The sequence below is a fragment of the Phoca vitulina genome, unplaced genomic scaffold (genome assembly GCF_004348235.1).
Source record: "Phoca vitulina isolate PV1807 unplaced genomic scaffold, GSC_HSeal_1.0 scaffold59, whole genome shotgun sequence".
Classification (NCBI taxonomy): Eukaryota; Metazoa; Chordata; class Mammalia; order Carnivora; family Phocidae; genus Phoca; species Phoca vitulina.
This window is the reverse complement of record NW_022589762.1, coordinates 5,628,643-5,656,250: the sequence shown is the minus strand read 5'-3', so window position 1 is coordinate 5,656,250 and position 27,608 is coordinate 5,628,643. Positions and strand designations below refer to the sequence as shown.

General features: G+C 39.6%; 2 protein-coding genes across 4 annotated transcripts in view; one reads left to right on the top strand and one right to left on the bottom strand.

The window, feature by feature from the left end:
- Positions 1–22,916, bottom strand: part of NDUFA9 (NADH:ubiquinone oxidoreductase subunit A9) — a 34,364-nt gene extending 11,448 nt beyond the window's left edge. The window contains exons 1-7 of the mRNA XM_032390842.1: positions 22,813–22,916; positions 16,031–16,201; positions 15,570–15,667; positions 11,351–11,442; positions 10,092–10,233; positions 4,729–4,831; positions 692–759 (exon numbers count right to left, since the gene is read on the bottom strand). Coding sequence (XP_032246733.1) covers positions 692–759; positions 4,729–4,831; positions 10,092–10,233; positions 11,351–11,442; positions 15,570–15,667; positions 16,031–16,201; positions 22,813–22,861 — 723 coding nt within the window. The 5' untranslated portion in view covers positions 22,862–22,916. The remainder of the gene's footprint in view (positions 1–691; positions 760–4,728; positions 4,832–10,091; positions 10,234–11,350; positions 11,443–15,569; positions 15,668–16,030; positions 16,202–22,812) is intronic.
- A 61-nt stretch (positions 22,917–22,977) lies between these two features.
- AKAP3 (A-kinase anchoring protein 3) overlaps positions 22,978–27,608 on the top strand; it is a 34,361-nt gene continuing 29,730 nt past the window's right edge. For 2 of the 3 annotated variants that reach the window (XM_032390841.1, XM_032390839.1), the window contains exon 1: positions 22,978–23,697. The gene's annotated coding sequence lies outside the window, so the exon portion shown is untranslated. The remainder of the gene's footprint in view (positions 23,698–27,608) is intronic. The other variant, XM_032390840.1, reaches the window with a different exon arrangement.

Here is a 27,608-nt window from a genome sequence, read left to right as displayed (position 1 = left end):
TTGCAGTTGTCACAACTGGGGAGGTAGTGCTACTGCCATCTGGTGGCCGGCGGCCAGGACTGCTGCTGAACAGTCTACTGTAACAGCCCCTCCAACAAAGAATTATCCGGCCCAAAATGTCAATAGTGCCAAAGATGAGAAACCCTGTTTTCAACATAATATGGAACCCAACATGCTCTTACCTCTGGACCCCTGTACATACTGTTCCTTCTGCTTGGAATGCTCTTCCCCAAACACCTTCATCTGACTTGCTGCTAGCCATCTTTAAGGTCTTACCTTCAATGCCGTTTCCTGTGGGAGGCTATCCCTGAACCTCAAGCCTGGATTCAGTGTCCCTCTGCTGTATTACATAAATCCTCTCCCTATCACAGCACTTACCACACTGCATGACAACTGCTTTGCTAGCCTGCCTCTGACTGAGGCCAACGTGAGGAGAGCAATCTGTGTCTAGTTCATATCTCTATATTCCCAGTGATGTGTACAGTGTGCCTAGCACATTCAATCTATTTTTCTTAAGTGAGCAAACAAGTGAACACACAGAGAATACATGTACCTTTTAGGTAAACTGAGAGGCAAGCAGTTGGAGCAAGTTGAAAAGAAAAAATGATGGAGTTACAGGATTAGGATAAAACCAGAAAACTGATCACCTGCCTCTGAATCCAGCCAAAGCCCCTTCATCCGGGGTACTTACGTATACTGGTTGCTTCACTGTCTTCTTGCCCAAGGAAATAAGAGGTACACCACCAAACCAGCGAGTATCTGGCAGAAGAAAGAGAAGTATGCTTTAGAAGGCCTCGACTACTAGAAGCCTCACCAATCTCCATATGCTCCAGGTTAGCAGAATCATTTTGCATAACTGAAATAATGGAATAAATGTAGCTGACATTGAGGAAGCTAATGGGCAGCCACTTGTTTGTCAGATAACAAACACGGAAAGTAAAAAGGCCCAAATTTTTAAGGACGTGGAGAGCAAGGGAAAATGGTCAAATGGCTTGGCCACTTGGTGCATGGCCACTCCCAAGATGGGAAAATCACTGCACCCCATTCTAAGGAGGAACATAGGAATCAGTAGATCAGCAACACAACATGGGTAACTCAGAAAAGACCACTCTGGTAAAAAACGGAAATTTAGGATATGATGAATGCATTACCACAAATATGTGGGAAATGAAAAGATTATTTAATACATGGTGCTGAGACAATCATTTTACTAAAATGAGAAAAAAAGAGAGGAAGGGAGGGAGAAAAGGCTCATATCTCACCATAAACCAAAGCAAATCCCAAGTGGATTGAATGTAAAGGTTAAAAAAAAAGCCTTACAAAAAAACTTTTAAAGTAGACATTATTTATAAGAGCATCAAAAAGAATAAAGCACTCAGGAATAAATGGAACCAAACTGGCTAAAGACTTGCACATTGAAAACTGTAAAACACTGAAGAAATAAAACTTTTTAACGATTTATTTATTTGAGAGAGAGTAAGAAAGAGAGTGGGGAGAGAGACAGAGAGAGGGGGGAGAGAGAATGTCAAGCAGACTGCAAGCTGAGGGCAGAGCCTGACGTGGGCTTTATCCCACGACCCTGAGATCATAACCTGAGGCAAAACCAAGAGTTGGATGCTTAACCAACTGAGCCACCCAGGCACCCCACTGAAAGAAATTTAATAAGCCACAAATAAATAGAAATACATCTCATGTTCATGGTGGAAGACAACACTGTTAATATGTCAAACCACCCAAAGAAATCTACAGGTAATGCAATCCCTATCAAAATCCCAATGGTATATTCTGCAGAAGTATAGAAAGCTCCATCTTAAAATTCATATGGAATCCTCAGGGACCCCAAATAGCCAAAACTATTTTGAGAAAGAAAAACAAAGTTAGATCATATGGGAGATTTCAAAACTTACTACAAAGCTACAGTAATCAAGATCCAAACTGTGGCATAAATATAGACATATAAACCAGTGGAATAGAATAGAGAGAAATAACTTTTGTATGTATGGTTAAATGATTTTTTTGACACAGTGCCAAGACCATTCATTCAATGGGGAAATGACAGTGTTTTCAATGACATCAGTTTCAATGATGCTGGGAGAACTGAATATCCATATATAAAAGAATAAAGTTGGACCTCTACCTTACACCATATACAAAAATTAACTCAAAATGGATCAAAGACTTAAACATAACAGCTACAACTACAAAATCCTTATAAGAAAATATGGGGGAAAGTTTCATCACACTGGATTTAGCAATGATTTCTTGGCTATGATACTAAAACATAGGAAACAAAAGTAAAAACAGACAAGAAATGAATTTGGGGAAGGGAGGGAAGACAGTGACATAATTCAGTCCAAATCAGATGATAAATTTTATTTTATTTTAATTAATTAGTTAATTAATTTAGTAGGCTCCATGCCCAGTGCAGAGCCCAACATGGGGCCTGAATTCACAACTCTGAGATCAAGACCTGAGCTGAGATCAAGAGTCAGAAGCTTAACTGACTGAGCCACCCAGGCACCTCAGTAAATTTTATATTATATGTTTTTTACCACAATTTTTTTTAAATTGGAAATTAATACAGAATATGAAAAGACATGAGCAATCAGGGTGAAAAAACACAGGATAAAAATATCTAAATTGGATAAATGAACTGTGGTCTACACATACAATGGAATATCATTCAGTTATAAAAAAGAAATGAGCTATCAGCCATGGAAAGACATGAAGGAAGCTTAAATGCAGAGGCTAAGTGAAGGAAGCCAATCTGAAAAGGCGACATAGCATATGATTCCAACTATATGATATTCTAGAAAAGGCAAACTATGGAGACAGAAAAAGATGAGTGGTTGTCAGGTATTAGGGGTGTGGGTAGCAGGGTAAGGAGGGAAGGATAAGAAGGTCGAGCACAGGAGATTTTTAAGGCAATGGAACTATTCTCTATGATAATCTAATGGTAGGTAGATGTCATTATACATTTGTCGAAATCCATAGAATGTACAACATAAAGAATGAATCCTAATGCAAATTATGGACTTAATAATAATGTATCAATATTGGCTCATCAATTTAACAAATGTACCACACTAATGCCAGGTGTTAATAATAGAGAAAAGTGGGTGCCTGGGTGGCTCAGTCGGCTAAGCATCTGCCTTCGGCTCAGGACATGATCTTGGAATCCTGGGATCAAGCCCATGTTGGGCTCCATGCTCAGTGGGGAGTCTGCTTCTCCTTCTCCCTCTGCTGCTCTCCCTGCTTGTGCTCTCTGTCAAATAAATAAATAAAATCTTAAAAAAAAAAAAAAAAAATAGACAAAAGTGTTGTGGGCAGAGATCGAGGGTTTAAAGGGTATGTGAGAACTCTGTGCTTTCCATTCAACTTTTCTGTAAACCTAAAACTACTCTAAAAAAATAAAGTCTATTAATTTTAAAACAATTTAAGTAAATATGCCAACAACAAAAAATAACAGTAAATATAACAAAAGATGTTATAATATATAGTCTAAATCAGTAAGAAAAACATCTCTCAAAAAAACAAATACACATAGGCAAAGGACGTACAAAGAAAACTGAAAGAAAAAATATGAATAGCTAACAAGGAGAAACAGGAAGCAACTGATAAAACTGTACCCCACCAACCATCCTAGTACTTCCTAGGAGGGTCAGAATCCTCTCCTAATACATAAGTGAATAAATTGAGAGGTAACTGGTAATTTGATAGAATCAGAAACTAAAGCTGGGTTCTTATCACAGACTTTAAAAATGTATTCTCCCTTCCCACCCCCACAAATGTACAGGGAAGTCACTTTTTTTACCTGTAAAATCTAAAAATCTCATCACTTAGTCAAGGAGACTGATTTCCTCTGCCAAGACAAGTCTAATTATTAAGCAAACAAAGCCTGAGAGCAAGCATAACACGATGCCCAGCCCATGAAAGCAGTTTACATACCAGTTTAACAAAGGCCAAATTCCTATTTATTAGTCCCTAATCCCATTCCACAGAAATTGCTATTAACAAGGAAGACTGACATGATCTCAGGATCATGAGGTTGAGCCCCGTGTCAGGCTCTGCGTTCAGTGAGGAGTCTGCTTGAGATTCTCTCTCTCCCTCTGCCCTCCCCCTGCTCGCGCACTCTCTCCCTCTAAAATAAATAAATAAAACCTTTAAAAAACAAACAAACAAACAAGAAAGACTGATTACATGCACCTGACAAACTACGATGCTGCCTCTTTGTCTTTCAAAATCAACATCCAAGGGACTTGGCAATCAGACTAAAAGTGAGAAAGTACTTAAGAGGGGCTTCATATGAAAAATATAAGTAAGGCCAATATTTAAGCACTGACTACGGGCCAGGTACAGTGACATGGGCTACTTCATTTCGGTTAACACGCCACTCTTGAGACAGATATTTTCATCTCCATTTCAATATACAAGGAAGCTGCCCCTCGTACACCTGCCACAGTCACAGAGCTAGTAAGTCTCGGTCTCCCAAGGCTGCACTCTTCCCGTGAATCTAAGGTGCTTAGATTCACCTTAGATTGAAGGTGAATCTAAGTAATGAAGACCACATTAGGCACATTGAACCTCTGGGGAGAAAAAGGCAACTGGGGGAAAGAAAATATACCTCAGTCTGTCAAGTCAGAGAACCCTGTTAGCTTGTGCTTAACTTCAACCTGGTTAACCAGTATCCTCTTTTCTACTACTAAGAATACAAGAAAGAATACATACTTGCAAAATGATTGAGGAATCTATCCTCTCTTCCAAAGATGTCCGATGGCTTTATGATAATGGCTTCCGGAAATGCATCTCTCACTTCCTTCTCTCCAACGGCCTAAACAACCAACCAAACAAAAAACAGAGTTCAGAGATGAGTGAACAGAGCTTGCGTTCCTTCCACTATCAGGACGTTACTTATATTTCAAAGGTCAGTTTCTCCAGATTAAGCTAGGATTCATAAAAGTCAGTTACATAGAACTTTTTTTTAAATAACATACAAAAGTGCCCTGCCTCTAATGGCTCTTGTTGGGTTTCTTCCTATATTTATCCTGGGGAAGCTTACGCAGAAGAAAGGAGAAAACTCAGAGTAGAATTTTTCCAGCCTCCATTTTTCTTTCTAACCATAGGTTCTCTAGATGGTGTCACCAATCTAGCAGGCTGCCAGACAAAGGAGAGTGTGGTCGGAGGCCACGATATGGAAGTGGCAGCACACATACCTACCCAGAGTGGGGACAGGCCAGGAACCTTCCTAACCTCAACACCCTCGCTTGTTTCCATCTACCTCCTAGACGAGGCCTCTTTCCGTGCAAGTATCAGCACCTTGTCCAGCCTTCCTCCCCACCTGCACAGCCACTGCGAGTGACACATATGTCCAGGTGGACTTGAACCTCTGTTTCTTCAGCTTCTCAACTCCAGTGATCTCCTCTTTTCTCCACTTCTGCCCCCTTCAACTCATTCAGGCCATGGACCGTATCAACAACTGTGATTACCCTTCTTCTGAAATACTACATGAAGACATCCTGTTCTCAGATGGCAATCTCCCATACTTCCAGCTGCTGCTTCTTCATCACCTGTTCCTGGGATGTCTGGTCATCACCTTCTCAGGAGCGCTAGCCCTCTGATGCTGCTTTCCTCCACATCAAGTCCTCCTAACTTACCTCAGACTAGATTCCGTGGCCCAACTTTTCAATCAGTCTCTTACCAATACTGTAAACTACCTCATCCCTTTGTCTTTACTCCTCCACCCACCAGGCAAAATCCCAATTCTGAAACAACCCCATTAGCTTCCTTCTTTGAGCCATGCACTCCCACTGTCTTCAGAGCTAGAGGAAAATAATACATAAAAATCATAAATTGGACAACTCAATAGCGAAAAAAAAAAAGTCCCAATTTGATCAAAAAATGGGCAGAAGATCTGAATAGACATTTTTTCCAAAGAAGACACACAGATGACCAACAGGTACATGAAAAGGTGCCCAAAATCACTAATCATCAGGGAAATGCAAATCAAAACCACAATGAGGTATCACCTCCCACCTATTAGCATGGCAATTATCAGAAAGACAAGAAATAACAAATGTTAGTGAGGATGTGGAGAAAAGGGAACCCCTGTGCACTGTTGGTGGGAATGTAAATTGGTGCAGCCACTATGGAAAACAGTATGAGTGTTCCCCAGAAACTTAAAAATATAACTACCATATGATCCAGCAATTCCACTTCTGCTAACATGTCCAAAGGAAATAAAAACACTAACTTGAGAAGATATCTGCATCCCCATATTCAGTGCAGCACTATTTACAATCGCCAAGATATGGAAGCAATCTAAGTGTCCATCAGGAGATGAAGGGTTAAAGATGTCATAAATACACACACACACACACAATGCAATTAAAAAAGAAGGAAATCTTGCCATTTCCAACAACATGGATGGACCCTGAAGGCATTATGCTAAGCAAAGTATTCAGACAGAGAAAGACAAATACCATAGATCTCATTTATAAATGGAATAAAAAAAAAAAAAAAACAAAAGCAAACAAAAACCCCAGCAAACTCATAGATACAGAGAACAGATGGCCAGAGGCAGGGGTAAAGGGGATCAAAAGGAACAAACTTCTAGTTATAAAATAAATAAGTCTCAGGATGTAACATACAGCATGGCGACTACAGGTAATTTGAAAGTTGCTAATAAAAGAGTAGATCATAAAAGTTCTCATCACAAGGGGCGCCTGGGTGGTTCAGTCGGTTAAGCGTTGGACTGTTCATTTCAGCTCAGGTCATGATCTCAGGGTCATGGGATCAAGCCCCATGTTGGGCTCTGTGCTCAGCAGGGAGGCTGCTTGTCCCTCTCCCTCTGTTCCTCCTCCCGCTCATGTTCTCTCTCTCTCTTTCTCAAATAAATAAATAAAATCTTAAAAAAACAAAAAGTTCTCATCACACACAAAAAAAAATCTGTAACTATGTGTGGTGATGTTAACCAGACTTATTGTGGAGATCACTTCACAATATATACATATGTCAAATCATTACATTATACACCTGAAACTAATATAATGTATGTGAATTACACCTGAATTCAAAAAATCATAAATTGCTGCCACTTATATACTCATGTCATAAATTTTAACTGGGACTTCAACATATCCCAAGTACTGTTTTCTTCTAATTAGCTGTTCTCTCCTATGACAATTTCAAACATTCTCTATTCTATTCAAATTCCTCCCTTACTATTCTCTTTCTTCCAATAAATGACTTCACCTTCTCATTCAAAGAGAAGATATGGCAACAGACAAAAACCACCTCAAGTTCCCACCAGAAAATCCACAACTCTCCTCCTTTCTTATCTCCCCTGCTCCAGGACTCACTTCCTTTCACTTTCTCAGGAACCTGCCCAACTGACTCTCTCCTTTATCCTCAGTCTCACTCTTTACCAGCACCTTCTCACCAGCACTTACACAATATCAAGATCTTCCACCTTAAAAGAAAAACGATTCTCAACTCCACGTGCCCCTTCAGCTTCTTGCCCCATCCCTCTTCTTACCAAACCACTTAAAAATGCCACCTGCTCTTACTGTCCCCACTGCCTCAGCTCCTGCTCACTCTTTGTTCACCTGTGCTCTAGATTCTGCCCCAACACTTGCACCCAAACCATTCTTTTTTTTTTTTTTTTTTTTTTTTTTTTTAAAGATTTTTTATTTATTTATTTGAGAGAGAGAGAATGAGAGAGAGCAAGCACATGAGAGGGGGGAGGGTCAGAGGGAGAAGCAGACTCCCTGCCGAGCAGGGAGCCCGATGCGGGACTCGATCCAGGGACTCCAGGATCATGACCTGAGCCGAAGGCAGTCGCTTAACCAACTGAGCCACCCAGGCGCCCGCACCCAAACCATTCTTAATCAGATCAAAAATGACCTCCATCCATACTGGTAGATCCAAGGTGACTTTCCAGTTCTCACCTCACTCGGTTTCTCATTGGCATTCACAAGCAACTACTCCCCCCTTGCGACACTGTCTTCCCTTGGCTTCCATGACCTTATACTCTCCTGGTTTCCCTTCTACCTCACCATGTCCACTCCTTCTCAGTCTTTGTTTGTTTGCGTTTTTGCAGGTACCTCCTTGTCTACCAGAGCACTAATCATTGGTATTCCTCTGAGCCCTGTCCAAAGTTCTCTCAATCTACGCTTCCTCACTAGGCAATCTTATTCCCAAACATTGCTTCAATTAACTGGTTTTATTTTTTTTTTAAGATTTTATTTATTTATTTGGGAGAGAGAGAGAAAGAGAGAGAGAGCATGAGCCGGGGGGAGGGGCAGATGGAGAAGCAGGCTCCCCACTGAGCAGGAACCCTGGGATCATGACCCGAGCCGAAGGCAGACGCCCAACTGACTGAGCCACCCAGGCACCCCTAATTAACTGGTTTTGTATCTCCAAACCAGACCTCACTTCTGAGCTCCAGGATCATAAACCCCATTCACCATTGTTACTTGGATGATTGACAGACACCTGAAATGCAACCTGAGTCCAAAACTGGATCATCCTCTTCCTTCTCTGTAAATACTATTTTTCTATCTTTGCTGTGCTTTGGGATTACCTAGGGATAGTTAAAAATATCGATGCCCAAGTTCTATCCCCAGAGATTCTATTTTCATTGGTCAGGGTGAAGGATTTTTCAAAGTTCCTAGTGCTTCTAATGGGCAGCTAAGGCTAAGAACCACTGCCCGAAAGCCTTGTCCTTCTCAAGTGTTTCTCCCCTTATTCACCAGCACTACCATCTACCTCGTGGTGTATACCACAGGGCTGGACATCTCTGAGTCTTCTCCCACCACTGACTCCAGCCCCAACCCTGGCCCTTCCAAACAAGCATGGATTCAGACGATTCTGTGAATGCCAGATGCAGGTAGGCAGAGAGTGCATACGCTCATTCTCCCTCATCCATGCGGTATAAAAATGCTGAGGCTTGAATGTGCTGCTAGCCAGTTCCATGACTATGAGAAACAGCTTACACAAAAAGAAGGAGCTGAAAGAATCACAGAGAAACCAAGCTGAAACTCTGATGAACCTTGGCACCAATGTGGCTAAGTTTCCTCATTGCTGGATTTTTCAGATTACAGGGGCCTATAAACTCCCTTTATATTGAACCAGTTTACATTGAATTTTCGGATGCTAGCAATTAAATGCTCTGAACTGATAGATAGATGCCCTCTCTACCCCATTATATGCTCCTACAGCACAGCTCCCTACTTTGCAACACCAGGTACAAATGGAATTATTTTCCTCAATAGATTAGAAACTAGATAGGGGATAAGACTGTGTCTGTTTTATTTGCTACTGTATCCCCACCATCTAATACAATATACAGCACACCGTAGGTACTTAATAAATCATTTGTTCAATAAAAGAATGCAGTGGGTCAAAAAGTTGGGAGTCCCTGGCAAAGAACTCTGCGGTCCTTACCAATGTGACCCAAAGCAAGCTCATGACAGCAGAAAACAAATGCTAAAGATAGCCCCAGACACTGCAATTCCTTTGAGTCCCTGATAATAAAAACATTTCAGGCTATAGAATGACCCCAAATCAGAATGGTCAATCCCTAGGTACGATCTCGATGACAATGTGGTTTCTGGAAGTATAAAAAGCCTAAATACTAGATTTCCTTGGCAAATATTTATCCCTGTCATCCTCAGCCTTTACATTACCCCCGTAAGAGTAGCATACAACCATACTAGGCACGAGGTTTGAGAAAAAAAGATGGTCTTTCAACCTGTAGGTGATACGGGTAGGATGCTTTTGACAGAAATAATACTCTACCTTTTATGAGGTTTACTATATAATCCTATTATGTCCCAAGCAACTTTCAGCATTTGAGAACAGGTATCCATCTCTGAAGCCCCTTACCATAGTTCCCTGCAAACAGAAAGCACTCAACCAAAATGTCAGAATACAACACACACATCACACACATCAATCTAATTCTGGATATGGAGAATTAGAAACCCCTTTTATTTCTGGATATGTCAGTGAGAAACCCTTCTCACTTAACTCATGTTTCAAAGGGGCCAAGAAACTCTGGGAACCACTTCCCAAGTCAACTTGTCACCTACCTTATTTCTCAGATATCTAGAAGAGCTTTTAATATCAGCATTCAGATGTGAAACATGAATGAGCTTTTCAACTCCAGCTTCCTTGGACACTTGAGCAATTGCATGGGGAATCTTCACAAAAATATCCTCAAAATCAAAGTTTCTGGAAGAAGGAAAAAAAAAGGGGGGGGGATCAGTTAAGAACACCTGTTTAAGGATTCCAAAGCTTTCTGTGATAAGCTAGTTTTCATACTATTGCTGGAATTCTTAATAGTTAAAACTTTTAAATGGCAACGATTTAACCCTAAGTCAAAATTAATATATATATGTATATTTTATATACAAAGTTTTACCGCTCATCATCATTACTGTACATAATTTAAACCTTACCATAAGTCATAAATCAGCACACATAATATTCTCTGTGCTCCAGGAATCCCAAGGCTGAGACCCTTTGAGAACATCTGGCTGCAGCGGCTGGGAAGGGAGGGGGGAAGTGTTGGGAGCTGAAAAGGGACCCACTTCTTATCCCCGGGCCTTTGTTTCCCCCAGGGGGAAAAAAACTAAAAAAATCAGTCACCAGTTTAATCCAATAACATTAACATTACACAATAACATTAATGCTTACACTGTACAAGGCACTGTTATTAGTCACTACAGGAGGTTTAAAGTTGAATGAGACTCTCCAAGTCACCAAAGAACTTAGAAATATGTGATGAGGCAGACATAGATTATCAAACTTTAATAAATGTTAAGAAAATGGTATGAACAAAATGTTGTGCAACTATAAGATTAAAACACTATCTGTTGATAAACAACCTACACAAAGGCTAACAAGAACTGTTCAAACCAGTACTCATGTCATCTTTGATTAACAATGTGAACACTGTTTACTCAAGAAAAACCAATGTTCAGCTTGATGAACAGCAGGATGGGCAAAATCGTCCTGCCTAACCCATCCCAGCTGGACGAATCCAAAACAGGATCAGCCATTATGAACCAACCGGTCATTCCGTCAAGCTGATGACACCAACTACACTGACATAATCCCTACCAGCTTTTTATGGGTAGCGCATCACATTGCTCACTTATACCAGACTTACTGCCAACTGAATCTCCTAAAAGGGGGTTTTGGGGCATGTAAACAGGTGTTCAATGCTTAATTATGGACTAATTAAAAATGTGACAACTACAATTCCTGACATTAGAAGGTACCCAGTGAATGTCTACTGAACCTTTTGATAGTATATGCAAAGAAAAAACAAGAGCCAAAGACTTACTTGGTTTCCCATTCTCGCCCAACAAGATTAATGACCACATTGCTGTGCTTCACTGCTCTTCGGATAGAGTCTTTGTTTCTCCCGTCCCATTCCTATAAGAACAACAGCCAGTCAGATGCAAACATAAGGGCAAGTTTCAAAATAGGCCATCTGTTGTAGTCATAATATGGTACCATTTCATACAGGCTCCATTTATTACAAGAGAAATGGTCATGAGGTCTCAAATTCCCTCCTGATTCTCTGACTCTCCTGGAGACAAAAAAGATCACAGTATATCTATTTTATTCAGGTAATGAAATGATAGAATTAGAAAAGACAATATTCATTTTTAGTGGGGCACATCCATTTCTGGCCACCCAACTGCCCCTTGCAAGTTTGTAAGGAAATCTGGCTACCAAATCTCCCTTCCTGAAATAGAGCCAAAGAGCCAAGGATCATTTGGGAGGAAAACTGAGTTGCCCTTTTTGCAGCAACCAGCTACAGATTGAAGGTAGGCGGAGTATCTCTTAAAGGCTAACATTAAATTGGGAACATTCATGACTATTTTCTTATCTCTCCTTAATGCTTTCCTCTTTATAATCCTAGATCTAGTCATTTCTTCTAGTCACTTCAGATCTAGTCACTTCAGACATGAAAACAACACGCAGGGAGGAGTGACCTGCCTAAAAGCGCAGGGTGAGCCAATGGCAGATTTCAGTGTAGAACTACATGTCTGAGTGATTCAGGCCTACAGTCAGGTTGACGATTCTTGTCCAAAATGGAGACCAGGGATTAAATGACCTCAAAGATACAGCATTTTCTATGTTAAAATGAAATTGGATTTTTTAAACATTTCGAAGGAAAATAATAAGTAGTAAGAAGTTCTTAGGGTCAAATGCTAAGGGGTATGTATGAGCGAAAGGAGAGTGAGTGAGAAAGGAACAATGGGGCAGGGGGAGTGACTGGGCGGGGCCCACTAACATACATGTGCAATTTAGAAAGGGCTCCAGAAACCAGACTCAAGAGCAAAAGATGAAGCCCTCAAGAGGAGGAACTAGTTATAACTGATGCAGGAGAGGGGGTACAAGAGACATATAGAGTGACAGCTGGGGAGTCAGAAAACTCCATTTGCCTTTTGTGAACGGTATACAAAGTTATCTCTCCAACCTCTATGTAAAATTTGAAAATACAACCTATCTCAGGGGTTTGCTATGAAGATAAAGTAAAATAGACATACAATCTGCAGCACAATGAGTGACACAGCTAATAAAAAAAAACAGTTCTTGGGGCGCCTGGGTGGCTCAGTCGGTTAAGCGGCTGCCTTTGGCTCAGGTGACCAAAGGTCACTTTTTTAAAAAAAAAGCAGTTCTACACATAAAAAGCTAAAAAAGACTTTTTTTTTTTTTTAAAGATGGCAAGAGTGGGAAAAAAAGAATCCAAGAAGTGGATTCCAAGACTCAGAGTGGAAGAGCTTGGGGTACATCTGCAGGAATGGCACAAGAGAAAAGCCTGGAGAGAAAGAATTAAAAGGAAACCAAATTCCCAGGGATAAGGCCCAGGGGGCACAGTCAAGTTAGCAAACCAAGTGGTTGTTCAGACAGCAGTTTCCACCACAGACTAAAGCAGGGAAATCAGTACCTCACACTTAGTATGGTTCACCCTTCTCAGAAATAAACAACAGTATAGTGAAGTCTTTCCGTTTTATCTTTCTCATACTTCCCCTTTTGTAAACATTATTATATTCAAAGTAATATGCTTGGGGCACCTGGGTGGCTCAGTTGGTTAAGCATCCGACTCTTGATTTAGGCTCAGGTCATGATCTCAAGGTCGTGGGATCAAGCCCCACGTTAGGCTCCATGCTGGGCACAGAGCCTGCTTAAGATTCTCTCTCCCTCTGCCCCTCCCCGCCTTCACGCTCGCTCTCTCTCTCTCTCTCTCAAAAAAAAAAGTTATATGTTTAGTCTCTGTATTCTCTATTAACACTGAGAGCTCCCTGTGGTCTTGTTCATCAAGACATGCTCAGAGTTTAGCTCAATGCCAGGCACTCTATAAATACCTGTGGCAAGAATGGAATATGTATCATATATCTCAATTCCAATGACTCCACATCTGCAAGCCAAAGTTTTCACCCATCATTTGTGAAATACTTTAATTTTTAGGATTGACAAAGTGACCAATAATCTCAAGTCACAAAGAAACAGGAAAAAAGCTAAGCTCCTCTAACTGTAAGACCAAGAAGATATTTGAGAATAAGATTTTAGAGAAGAAAAACACTTTAGAAACAAGAAATTTCCAACATATTCTTAGCTTGTGAACATTCAGTAAGGAATAAATGAAAATGTTATTAAAAATAAGTAAAAATTTGGGCGCCTGGGTGGCTCAGTTGGTTAAGTGACTGCCTTCGGCTCAGGTCATGATCCTGGGATCCTGGGATCAGGTCCCACATCGGGCTCCCCCTGCTCTGCGGGGAGCCTGCTTCTCCCTCTCTCTCTGCCTGCCATTCCCCCTGCTTGTGCTCTCTCTCTCTCAAATAAATAAATAAAATCTTAAAAAAATAAGTAAAAATTTAAAAGAGATCACAAATAATCTGCATGAATATATCAGAGATCTTCAGAATGTTTACCAAATTATTATTTTTTTATTTATTTTCTTAAAAAAAGATTTTATTTATTTGACAGAGAGAGACATAGCGAGAGAGGGAACACAAGCAGGGGGAGTGGGAGAGGGAGAAGCAGGCTTCCCACTGAGCAGGAAGTCTGATGCGGGGCTCGGTACCAGGACCCTGGGATCATGACCCGAGCCAAAGGCAGACGCTTAACGACTGACCCACCCAGGCGCCCCCCAAATTATTTTTTAAAAGGGGAAGTGTGTACATGGAAGAGCTCAACTTCATACAGAATGATAAAAGCAGGACAATTTAGCCAGAACAGGAGACCGAGCATCAAGGCCCAGAGTGTTTCTCAATAGGATAACTGTAGGCACTGGGGACAGTGTAACTCCTTGTGGAAACGGACTGCTCTGGGACCTGTATGATATCTAGCATCCCTAGCTAATAAACCAGTATGGTCTCCAGTCATTGTGGCAACCAAAAAGGCCCACACGTTTTTAATCACCCCCTTGAAGAGTCCCCCCCCTACCCTGGTTCCCCACTGCCTCACCCCATTGGCAACTCTTGGCCAAAGGAAAAACCTGCAGATTATAGAATAGCAATAGGGAAGCACAACGAGCACTGTTCTAAATTCAGTCTGTGCCAAGGAAACCAAGTTATAAAACACCCTATTTGTGATTTTCACCATCTACAGAAGAACTGTCCAACAGAAATATAACATGAGGCACACAGGCAATTCTAAATTTTCCACCAGTCACATTTAAAAGAGTAAAAAGAAACAGGTGAAATTCATTTTAATAATGTATTTTATTTAACCCAATATATCCAAAATATTATTTCAATATGTAATAAGTATAAAAAATTATTAATGATATATATCACTTTCTTTGTACTAAGCCTTTGAAATCTGGTGTGTATTTTATATGTACAGCATATCTTAATTAAGATTAGCCACATTTCAAATGTTCCATGACCACACGTGGCTGGTGGCTACCATACTAGATGGCACAGGCCTACAGCAGGGGTCAGCAAACCATATCCCAAAGGCAAATCTAGCCTGTAGTCTAACTTTGTAAATAAAGTCTTTTTTTTAATATTTTTTTTAAGGATTTTTTTATTTATTCATTTAAGACACAGAGATACAGAGAGAGAGAGAGAGAGAGAGCATGAGCAGGGGGAGAGGCAGTGGGGGAGGGAGAAGCAGGCTCTCCACTGAGCCAGGAGCCCGATGTGGGGCTCGATCCCAGGACCCTCGGATCATGACCTGAACCAAAGGCAGACGCCCAACCATCTGAGCCACCCAGGCGCCCCTGTAAATAAAGTTTTATTAGAACACAGCCACTTCCATTCATTTATATATTATCTATAGCTGCTTTCAGGCTAGAAGGGCAGAAATGAGTAATCATGAAAAGACCCTGTGACCTACAAAAGCTAAAATATTTACTATCTGGCCCTTTACAGAAAATGTGTGTCAACTGCTGGGCAAGAGTTTAAAAGAATGGGGTGAATGAAGGATGCCCTTGGCTCACTCTGGGATGAAACTGTTGCTTTATTACACTGTCTCTCTCTCCTAAAAATGTCCTCAGTAATTTACATCTGTCAACTCCAATAATCAGTCACACAGGCTCTTACCAGAAAGATAATCTGGCCCAGGTCACCCATGGGACGAAGGTGCATGGTGTCATATGGATCACACCGATAGGGTACGATCACCTGTGACCCCATACGTCCTAAAAAAGAATGGATTGAAACAAGGATCAACATTAACATAATATGGATATTTACTTTATAGGACAATGATTTGGTAAATATTTAACTTCTAGTATGATAAATGAATGGATACCATGTTTAACAAAAAGCATATTTTGCTGTGCGAGAGATGCCGTAACTTTTCAGAGACCACATTCCTGTTTCTACAACCTATACAGAAAGCATGATAATGCTTCCTAATGAACAGCAGATCAGAATTACATAAACCCAAGATAAGAGTAATCTGTAACACTGTTAAATTGAAAGAAACATGGCTCATGGCTTCTCATTGGGCAACCCTAATAAATGGCGCTGGGGCATGAGGAACTTAAAGAACTACTTACCAAGGTGGTTGACAACATATCGGCCCAGGAATCCTGTTGCTCCAAACACAGTGGCCACAATCCCACTGACTGAGGAACGCCCACCTTTGCCATGAGGTATGAGTGCATGATGAAGCTGGCGCTGGGGTGGGCCATGAAACACAGCTGTGGCTCTTGCAGTAATAGAAGAACCTTAAACAAAACCCCAGAGTATACAAAAATGGTAAATGTTAATATACATCTTTTCCTAGAAACTGGTATATATATATATATCTTGCAATAATAGAAGAACCTTAAACAAAACCCCAGAGTATACAAAAATGGTAAATGTTAATATATATCTTTTCCTAGAAACTGGTATTTTGCTATCAGTACTTTCATATACTTAAGTTTAAGATGAATTTTTAAATCAAAAGTTGTAATTTAAGTGCCAACAGCAATAATAAACAAACTACCGCAACAAAGAATCCATGTGTCATAAGGAAATATATAAAAATTAGAAAGTACAGTTGATCTTTCAATAACACTGGTTTGAACTGCATGGGTCCACTTTTATGCAGATTTTTTCAATAAATACAGCACAATACTATATTTTCTCTTCATTATGATTTTCTTTAATAACATTTTTTCTCTCACTTACTGTAAGAACACAGTATATAATACATATAGGTAAACATACAGAATATGTTAATCAACTATTTATGTTACCAGTAAGGCTTCTGATCAATAGTAGGCTATCACCAGTTAAGTTTTAGGGGAACCAAAAATTATACATGAATTTTTGACTGCAGGGATGGGGGAGGTCAGTGCCCCTAACTACTGTATTGTTCAAGAGTCAACTATAAACTTCCTGCCCTATGGGATACAATATACCTAGGAAGATAAATCACATTTAAAAAATTAAAGTTACATATTAAGAGAGTATAAACCTCCACAATAAAAGGAACTGAGAGAATGCACAGGAAAAAAGCAATATAAGAGGAAGGATTCTTGGATAAAATGGATTTTGTGGGGGCGCTTCTTCCAGTTTTACTGAGAAATAATCAACATATATCACTGTGTAAGTTTAAGGTGTACAGCATGATGGTTTGATTTACATATATTATAAAATGATTACAACAGGTTCAGCTTATGTCCATCATCTCATAGAGATATAATAAAAAGGAAAGAAGAAAAAAAACCATTTTCTCCTAGTGATGAGAACTCTTAGCATTAACTACCCTAACGTTTTATCATTATCATTCGGCAGCATTAGCTATAGTCACCATGTTGTACACTACATCTCGAGTACTTATTTATAACTGTAGGTTTGTACTTTTGACCACCTTCCTCCAATACCCCTTCTGCAACCCTCTGCCTCTAGGAACCACAAGTCTGAGCTCTTTTTCTATGAGTTTGGGTTTCTTTTTAATCCCACATATAAGGGAGATCATACAAAATTGAGATCATACGTATTCGTCTTTCTCTGACTTATTTCACTTAGCGTAATGCCTTCAGGGTCCATCCATGTTGCAGCAAATGGTCGGATTTCCTAGTTTTCTTTATGGCCAGATAATATTCCATCTTATATAAATACCACAACTTCTTTATCTGTTCAACCCTCGATGGACATTTAGGTTGTTTTCATGTCCCGGCTATTGTAAATAATGCTACAATAAACATGGGAGTGCAGGTACCTCTTTTGAGTTAGTATTTTCATTTCCTTTGAACATATTAGCAGAAGAGGAATTGCTGGATCACATAGTAGTTGTATTTTTAATTTTTTGAGGAACCTTCATGCTGTTTTCCATAGTGGCCATTCCCTTTTCTCCACATCCTCGCTAACATTTGTTATCTCTTGTCTTTTTCATGATGGCGATTCTAATGTGTAAGGTGATATCTCATTGTGGTTTTAATTTGCATTTCCCTGATGACAAGTGATGTTGAGCACCTTCTCATGTACCGGTTGGCCTTTCACATATCCTCTTTGCCCATTTTTTAATTGGGTTATTTGTGGGGTTTTTGCTATCGAGCAATAAACTACTTTGAGTAAGGTTGTAAAGAGGAACAACAGAAAGAATAGATTTCCATGTGAAACATGTAACACATATAACAATGTAGACGTGGGAATGAATAAGCCCAGTGCAGGGAACAGAAGATTTACCTGGAACAGACTCTGAAACTGATAACGAATGAAAAAATAAAGTTCATGATACATGCTGGAGGCAGAGGACTATTAGGAGAGAACATTTTTTTTAAAAAAAGAGTACAGTTCAGACAATATAAAGCTACTGAAAATCATCAAAAGTAATGACAAAAGGAGTGTTTGAGAAAAAATTTTCTGACCTTTAGAAAGGTTAATTTGTCAAACCTCTCACTATTTACATCTCCACACTATATGCGCAAGGAGACCATGTGGCCTTAGCCTGGACATCTGCAAGGTGGGGAAACACACTTCCCATTGCAGACCATTCTTATTTGAGCCATTCTAACAAAGGGTTCCACCATATGGGAGATCAATGACTGTTTCCCAGCAGCTTTGATCCCTTTGTTCCTCTGGAATGACAAAGAACAAATTTAACCCCTCTCCTGCATTTAAGTTCAGCAATTATATCTCTACTAAGTCTTCTCCAGGTTACACATTCCTAGTTCCATCAACTATTCTTCATTTGGCAGAGGTGTAAAACTCCTTTGGAATCACACTCCCAATTTTCAAGTCCCTTGAAACATATTATGGCAAAGTTTTAGAGCAAATTACTTACCTTTCAGAGAATAAGTAAAAACCAACTAAGACATTTAAAGGGCTAATAAACTTTTGCTACAATCAACAAAATGTTTACCATCAGCACTGGTGCTTTGTAAACTTGGGGAAAACTGAAAGAAACAAATAGGAATTGCTTTAGAAAATCTGTATTGAAAAAAAAAAAAGGAAGGAAGGAAGGATGGTAAGTAAGTAACTAAGTAAGTCTGTGTCTCTTCTCTGCAGGTGATTCTCCAGCGGCATTCTACCCAGGAACCATGGTTTTTCCCTAATCAGAAGCATGAAATTAGAGAAAAAGCCTAGCTTACTGAACAATGACTGAAACCACAAAGATTAAAAACAAACACTGCAGATCAGACACATAACAACAAACTGTTACCACAATAACAGCTAAACTTACAAAACTGTTAACAGATGCCAGGCATTGTTCTAAGTGCTCAGTAGGTATTATCTTATTTAATACTATTCTTACTGTAACTTTACATATGTGGAAGCTCAGGCTCAGAGAGTTTAAGTGACTTGCCTGAAAAGCCAGCAAAGGAGAATGAAAAGCAGCCCAGTAAGGTAAGGGGAAAACAAAAGGAAATGATACCCAGAAGGTAAATGAAGAAAGGGACTGATAAAGGTAACAGGTAACTCTATCAAAGGCTGCTGAAAAGTGAAGTAGGATGGTGACAGAGGACCACACACCTAGAAGACATTGGTTTTGAGTGGCCTTAATAAGAGCAATTTTATTGCTGTGGGAATGACAGCCTGACTCGAGCAGGCAAGAGAGAATGTGAGGCAAAGAAGTGGGAAAAGGAGTATCAATGATTCTTCTGAGGAGAGATGATGTGAAAGGGGGTAAAAGGACTAGAGGAACATGAGGACAAGGAAGGATTTTTTTTTTTTTAATATTAGCTATTATAACATATTTATACACTGATGGAAATGACCCAGTAGAGGGGAAAAATGAATGATTCAGGAGAGGGAATGCACAGGTAATTGAAGATGGGATGGAATGCAAAACAAAGGAAGTGGCTTTAGATCAAAGCAGGAGGAGCTCATCCACTATCACAGGAGGGAAAGCTGAGAATTATCACAGCTCAGCTATTAGATTTTTATCGTGGGAAAAAGATCGTTCTCATCTGATTCCTCTGATTTCTAGGTAAAGGTGAGAATGAGACAGAAGCACATGTTAAAAGTTTTAGGAGACTGACAATGTTAAATAATCATTATGGAAAAGGGAAAGCAAATTTCTTGAAAAACATAATACTGAAAATCTACTTGATATCTGTATTCATGAATTTAAAATAAGGTCAGTCAGTTTTGAGTTTTCTGTAGCTCAGTTCTCTACTGCAGGAAATGTGTGGAAAGCTTGGTTTAATTAGTGGGGTTTTTTTTGTTTGTTTGTTTTTTAATGCCACAGGCAGATGGGCTGGGGAGTTAAGAATGTATGGGGGAATGATTAGAATGATCAGTAAGGAAGGAAATGAGGACACTGGATAAAGGACAGTAAATAAAACAGGAAGAATGACTGGAGTCAAGGAATTAATATCTCAAATGATTGTTAGGAGATTTACAATAAATGTATATAAAGCATTTAGCACATTATCTAGCGCATGTTAAGCACTCCATGAGTAACAGATGCTTTCATTTGTTATTACTTCAGAATCTCTTGGGTGATGTTACACTAACCTCATGAGATTATTTATTTTCCCCCAACAATTATAGGCCAAGCACCGTTCTAGAAACTGTGACTAGCACAATAAAAATGACAAAGTCCCTGGCCTCAGGGAGCTTACATTTTAGAGGGTTGACTTGAAAATTAATATGTGGGTAGGTACCTGTCACAGTGCCTTGCACTAGGTAGGTACTCAATAAATATAAGTTGTTACCTTCTTTGGCTCCAACCTCTCTATTTTCTTCCGTATGTTATGAACCATTAGGAGAGTAATATTCTTTACTCATTATATTCCTCTGCTCAAATACCTCTATTGGCTTCTTACTGTAATATATAAACCAATCTTCTCCAAACATATTTGCTTGCACATTGCATTAGTTTTAAACATTTATAAATCACATATACATTCTGTGTAGTACCAATACGTCATATACACTAAAAAACATATTAAAGCACTTAGAATAGTGTCTGGTATATAGTTTAAACTACATAAGTGTTAGCTATTGTTGCTGTTATTACTGAAAATGTTTTTTCAGTTCTAATACTGTATTTTTGTATCCCACTGATTCCTCTTGCAAAACCCACTTTCAAGACCACTGAACTAAACTGCTTGACTTTCAAAGTCCTCCATTATTTGATCTCATCTAACATAGTCAACTTTCTTTCCTACGATTCCGTATCTACAGGTAGTCATTTCACTGCCTAAGTACTTTGTGATTCCATTCTCACCACCTTGTCCTTGCCCACGCCAGGATAAGGTCTAGTTTCTCTGACTTTCCAAATCAAAACAACCCTAAAAAAAAAAAAAATCAGTGGAAGCACTGCAATTCTCCACTGGTCTTCCAATCTTCCCTCACTACTTCAAATCATACTAATCTTTCCCTTTTCTGATTTCCTACGGTACTGAATAGTCTCTCCATATCTCACCATATATAATTGTTTTACACGGTTCTGTTCTATAGTTTTTTGATTATGTTACACACTAGACTTGCCTCTCTAGAGTTTATGCAAAAGCTTACTTTACCAGAGACAATAAAGCATAGAGGTTAAGAGCACAAGCTATGGCTTCAACTAAAAAGAAGTTAAAGTGAAAATATTTATGAAACTATTTAGGACTGTGGTTAGCAAATAGCCAATACACAATAAATGGTAGTTATTATCATTCATGAGCTACATTATGTCACACCAACGTAATACTTTCACAAGAACCAACAAATGTCTTTGCAAAGAAGTCATGGCTACAAAACCATCCACAAAATCGATGTGAACCAATCACCTTCCCAGTGGTATGTAGGAGCTCTACCCAAGATGGAAAATAAAAAAGTATCCTCCAAATACTCCTGACTTGCTCCTCAACCTAGACATCAGAACGACTTGTGGAGCTTTTTTAAAACCCAAGGTGCAAGGACCCAATCTCAAAAATTCTGATTCAATAGCTCTGCAATGAGTCCCCATTTCTATTTTTTTCTAAAGCACTAAAAATGATTCTGACATGAAGCTAACTGTGAGAGCAAACGATATTTAATAATGACTTGAATACACTATGGAAAAATACAACTTTTGGAGGTCGATTGAAGCAAATTTGTGAAAGGGTGGAGGGGGAAGAATGATAATGAAGTGTAACTGTATTCCCAATTTCCTTGCTTTTCTTGACTCGTTTTGTGAGTGTAAGGGTAAATTTATATTTTCAAATTGAGGAACATGACAGCAAATCCAATCAGAATAGGAGGAAAAATGAACAACGCTTAGACAAACCTTAAGATATCCTTTACTCTTCACTTTCCTTTCCACCAAGCTCCTCATTGTTCTCTCCAGCATCCCTCGCTCCCCCAGCCCCCAGTGCCTCGACCTAACACACTCTACATATGCAGGGAGGCTTTTGACTTAGAAAGTGCTTTTATAAATATTACTTTATTTAATCGTTTCAGAAACTCCCTGACGTTGTGGTATTATCATCCCCACTGTAACACGAAGAATCTGAAATTGAGATAGACTAAGGGCTTGCACAAGTTAAGAAACTTTTCTCACTATCCTTTTTTTTTCCATCCTTTTCAGATTCCTCCCCACAAACCCCCGAACGTCCCGCCGCCGGCCACACACACTAATTTTTCCTAACCTCGAACCCTTACCACCCTATGAGAACTGATTCTTTCGATCCTTTACATGTTCCCCACTTTCTCCTTTTCCCTTCCCGTTGCTCACGTTCGCTCAGCACAGACCCCTTCCCAAGTGTACAATTTAATGTGAGCCAAGGAGGGGAAAAGGAAAGCAGAAACTACAGGCAGTCCCGGACCTAGAAAGACCAAGGTGCTCGGGGAGTCGGCGTGACCGCTGCAGGATGGCGCCACTCTCAACACTTCGGAATCCCGATCGGGGGCCGCTGTTCCCGGTGACACTTACGTGACATTGGCAGGGCCCGGACAACCCGGGGGTGAACGGCAGCCGCCATCTTCTCCCACAATACCCCACGGCCGGCGCGCCGACCCACTACGGCTACTGAGCTGGGCCAAAATGATCTTCCACGCCTGTCTGCGCAGGCGCTAACCGGGAAGAGACGGGGCGGGTCAGAGATTGGGGTAGAGTGTGGAGAGAAGAGAGCTAGAGAAAGAGAGCGGGGCGCAAGGGAGGAAACGTGAAGGAGAGGGCAAAGAAAGGAAATAGAGAAGAATCCTGAGGTTAGAATCTCAGATCTGGAGTGGACTATAATCTTATTGCCAAGGAACGTGAAGTTAAGAGTCAACCAGTGACTGACTGAAGGACTTGCAAAATGGCAGAACCCGAGCTGCAGAGAGCCCAACTTCCCTGACTCTCAGTTCAGTTTGTTATTCCCTGAAAATGTCAGCAGCTCTGGTGAGACTAGGGGAAAATGGAGGCGTGGCCCCAGCACTCGGGAAGTTCTCAAAGGAGAGAACCAGGGTCCAGAGGAGAGGTTGGACAAGAAAGGAGTGAGGCGGGACGTAGAGAAATGAAGGAAGAGAAATAGAAATGAGGATGTGCACCTCGAACTCACCAAGCACATTCTCTCCTCGGAGCCATAGCTCTTGCTGTACCCTTTACCTGGCATGCTCGCTCAGATGTCTACACCAGCTCAAGTTTCTGCTCAAAGAAAACTTCTCTGACGCCCAAGGTGGTCATCATTCCATCGTCTATGTTGTTTTTACTTAATATGAAAGCACTTACCACCACCTGACATATGACTCCAGGGATTCTTAACCTGGGGTGTGATTCATGAGTGGGCTCAAGGAAATCTGTGAACCTCCTGAAATGTTAAGTAAAATTTAGTGGGTATGTATGCCACTGCACATTTTTCTAGAAAGAAACTCAAGGTGATTCTAGAACAATAGTTTATAATTTTTATTTTCTTAACTGTGAACCTCTTTGAGAATCTGCACTGTTCTAGAAAGAGGTTTCTAGAGCCTGAGGAGATTGCAGAAAGATTAAACACTTGGATTTTTAAATAGTTTATTCTGGTCGCTCACTATTTCTGAGTGGGAGACAGCAACCAGCAACCTGCCCTGAGACATCTGCCTTGGGCTTATCAGAAAACAAACTAGTTTGGGGGAACTTTCTAGATTTGGTAATTCTTTCAGTGCTTTGTTTTTGTCAGGAAGAAAGTAGTGTGAGTTGCTTGTATGGACAAAAGTCCCCTAATGAGTAGAGGTTGCCTGTTATTGGGCTTGTAAGATTGGTTGTTTCCCACTTCATCCCCGCCCCCACTATTTCTTGAAGTGTCCTGTACCAAATTGAATTGGAAGAGAAAAGAAACTCCTGAAAAAAAAGGAAATTTCTTGAAGAAATTTTATCAGAGAGGTTTAATAATGCTACACAGTCATATTTCTTGGCCTCATCCGGTGTTCACCCAGCACTTAAAATTCTCTAATATTTGCTTCTGAGGTCAATATGAATATAAAATACTTAATTGGTTCTGATAAACTGACAGACCCCGTTATCATCAGCAGCCTCCTAACACCTGTGAAACATGGCAAGTCTGCTATTTTACACTTGAAGTCAAACACTGACTCATGTTCTCAATGCTAATTTCAAGATTGCATATTGTTGAAAGAGCACTGACTTAAAACTCAGAGTACTAGATCCCAGTCCCAGCTCTACCAGTTAATAGTTGTAATCTGGGCAGATTTCTACACCTATCAAACAGGGAAAGTAATACCTGCCCTGTTACCTCAAAAGATTATTGTGAGGATAAGATGACATAATGGGTGTGAAGGTGCTTTGTCAACTGCAAAGTACTATATGCATGTATGTGAAGTTCTATTTAAATACCACCGAAGTATCAAAGTTCTAGACTGTTAGAGCTGGAAGGGATCTTAAGAGATGAGTAAGCCCAATTTCTTTATTTTAAAGATGAAGAAACTGAGACAGTATAAAAGATCATCAATAGATAAATAACCTTGTTGAAGAAAGCCTGTAACAAACCAGTCAGTCACTTTTGAATCTGTTAGCAATTTTAATCTTTATCTTGTGGCCTTGATCAAGATTCTTTTTGTTTCATGGAAACTATGTACTAGTCCTATACTCAATCATTAATTAAGAGTACATAGGGTAATATTTCCAAAGAGGATGTACTAAGAATAAAGTCCTCCTCAAGGATAGAAATTGTCAACCAAATGCCTCTAAGTCTGATTTATCCCAGTACCTTTCCTCAGATTGAGGCACTGTAGAGAATGGATTAGCGCGACTGTATCCGACCATTGAAGATAAATTATAACCCAGAGATGGTCAGTCTGGGCAAAATATCTGCAAATTTACTTATTTGTTTGTTTGTTTATTTATTTATTTTTACAAAAGATAAGATGCTTATAATTCAGAGTCAAGGCTGGGTCCACAAAATGAAGTGATTCCGTGGGCTTTGCATAAAAAAACTTAGTAGATGCTCAATTTTTATTTCTTCCTCTCTGTACCCATCTGAATTTGTTCATACATAATAAATACTCTGTTGTTTTAAGTGCAATCCATTGGCAAAATTTTCCCCTCCCATATTCCCTGCCTAAATTAGATACTTAAAGGAGGAAATTAATTAGAGGAAAGCAAGCCCAGTCCTTCCAAACTAAGCATCAGAGACATGGAGTATATCTTAACCTATCCCCCTTGTCCTTTGACAACTCAGTTTCTGATAGCCTCACTACTGTTGCTATAGAGACAGTGATATCACCACCAGTTGCAATTCTGATGTCACTCTTCAGTCCCAACAAGGGGGAGGTACATGGAAGTCTGGGGGAGGAAACAAGATCTTGAGGTGAGCAAGAACATCCCAGCATCTTCATTGACTTTTAAAGTATAGTCTGGAGTCTTCTGTGGTTCACTATTCCAGTGCTACAGAGGTAGGAAATTCCACTGGACTGATAAAACAGCCCATTTTCTGAGCCTCTGTAGTTAAAAAGGAGAATTCAGTGACAAGTGATGGTTAACTTTTAATGTTCAACCCAGCTTCCCTCTTTGCACAGTCAATTTTACTTTTACATCAGAATTTTCTGGAAATAAATGAGCCTCTCCCTCAGTAGCATTATAGCTAAACCTATCATCTTTGCTGCTGAAATTTTAATTTTGTTGCAGATTTAACCAGATCTCCTCAGCCATCCTTTTGGAATCATGAGGGTGTCTTACTCCTCACTTCCCATTTGACTGGAAGCTTAACTAACTGCTGACTTCTCTTCATTGTGTAACTATTCCAAAAGTTGTTGTTGTTTTTCTCCTAGTGCTCGAGTAGCAAAATCAGACTGGTGTAGCTCTGAGTCCTGATTCTCATTTACTTTCATCCTCTTTACTCTTATTTCTGAAGTCTTGGCTAGACAACAGAGAATTGGAAAAGACAGGCTATATATATAGCCATGTGGAGAAAGTGTCTGTATTTATTGGACACCAGAGGAAGAAGCTAAGGGAAAGTGAAAACGGAGGAGATCCACAGAGAAGCTTAATAGTGAATGGTATCACCAAGGGAAAAGACACACACACACTTCTAATCCTTATTTAAACAAAATCAATTGTAACTGATGTCAGCAATAACCAAATTTATTGAGTGTGTACAATGTGCCAGGCACTTAGAAGAAGGGAATGAGAGAGAAAAAGAGAATGGATATAAATGAATATATTCTTCCTTTTTAAAACTAGTAATAAAACTTGGTTGAATAAACTTTAAAACCTGATCAGGTATGTATCACCCTGCAAAATCTTCATTTATGTTGCCTGTAATTTGGGCTTTTCTGTGACTTTAAGAACCTTGAGTAAATAGGAGCCTCTTGCTTATGATGGATGTAGGAGAAAAATGTCTTGAGATAGAGCTACGGTCTGAAGTAGAGGAACCATAACCCATAACCAAATCCCTGTGTTATGCCCTCTCTGGCTGACATTCACGATTTGCACTCCTCCTCAATTATTACTGAGGTAGTAACCACATTGGCATTTTTAAGGGGTATCCTTTTATGGGCCACAGGATCCCTCTGTTGGCATAGAAAAATTTCATAGCTTCTGGGATGTTAACCTGCAGAGCTCTAATATTTAAAGGAATATATCCAGTGTTTTTAACATTCCCTTTCTGGGCCTCAGTTTCTTAATCTGTAAAATGAGGGTGTTAGAATAAATGGTTTCTAGGATCCATTTATCTATACATTGTATAGAGTTAGCTTTCTTTCCTCATCAAATTTAATAGGTAATAGAAATCATCTTTTTTCTCTTTTATTTTCTACCCTAACTCCAGGATATTATTCACCAACTTTGAACTTAAGATATTTATGAATCTGTTCATTGGCTCCATTAAACTAGATTTTCCTTCCCTCTTTTTCATTTCATTATGGGAAATGTATACAGATTTAGAAGTCTGAATATCATTATCATCAAAAGATATTTAAGTACTTCATATAAATACAATTAGCCAGGACAATTTAGGGAGTTTAAAGTCTAAAAGAAGCTTCATGGATGCAGATAAAAATGCAGAAGACAAAGAAAATAGAATAAAAACATTAGTACATGTAAGTGTAAGTGTTTGCTGGATATATATGACTGAAAGATTGTTGATTTATTTGTATTATTGGGATAGGAAGTTCTGTTAATAAATCATTGGATAAATATTTATACCTTGGATATGTCTCTAGGGTGAACGTATCCCCAAAAGGAATCAAGCCTCAAGAAAGCCTGAATGTGTGGCGTACCACCATAGCAAACTTGAGCAAACCATTTTTTTG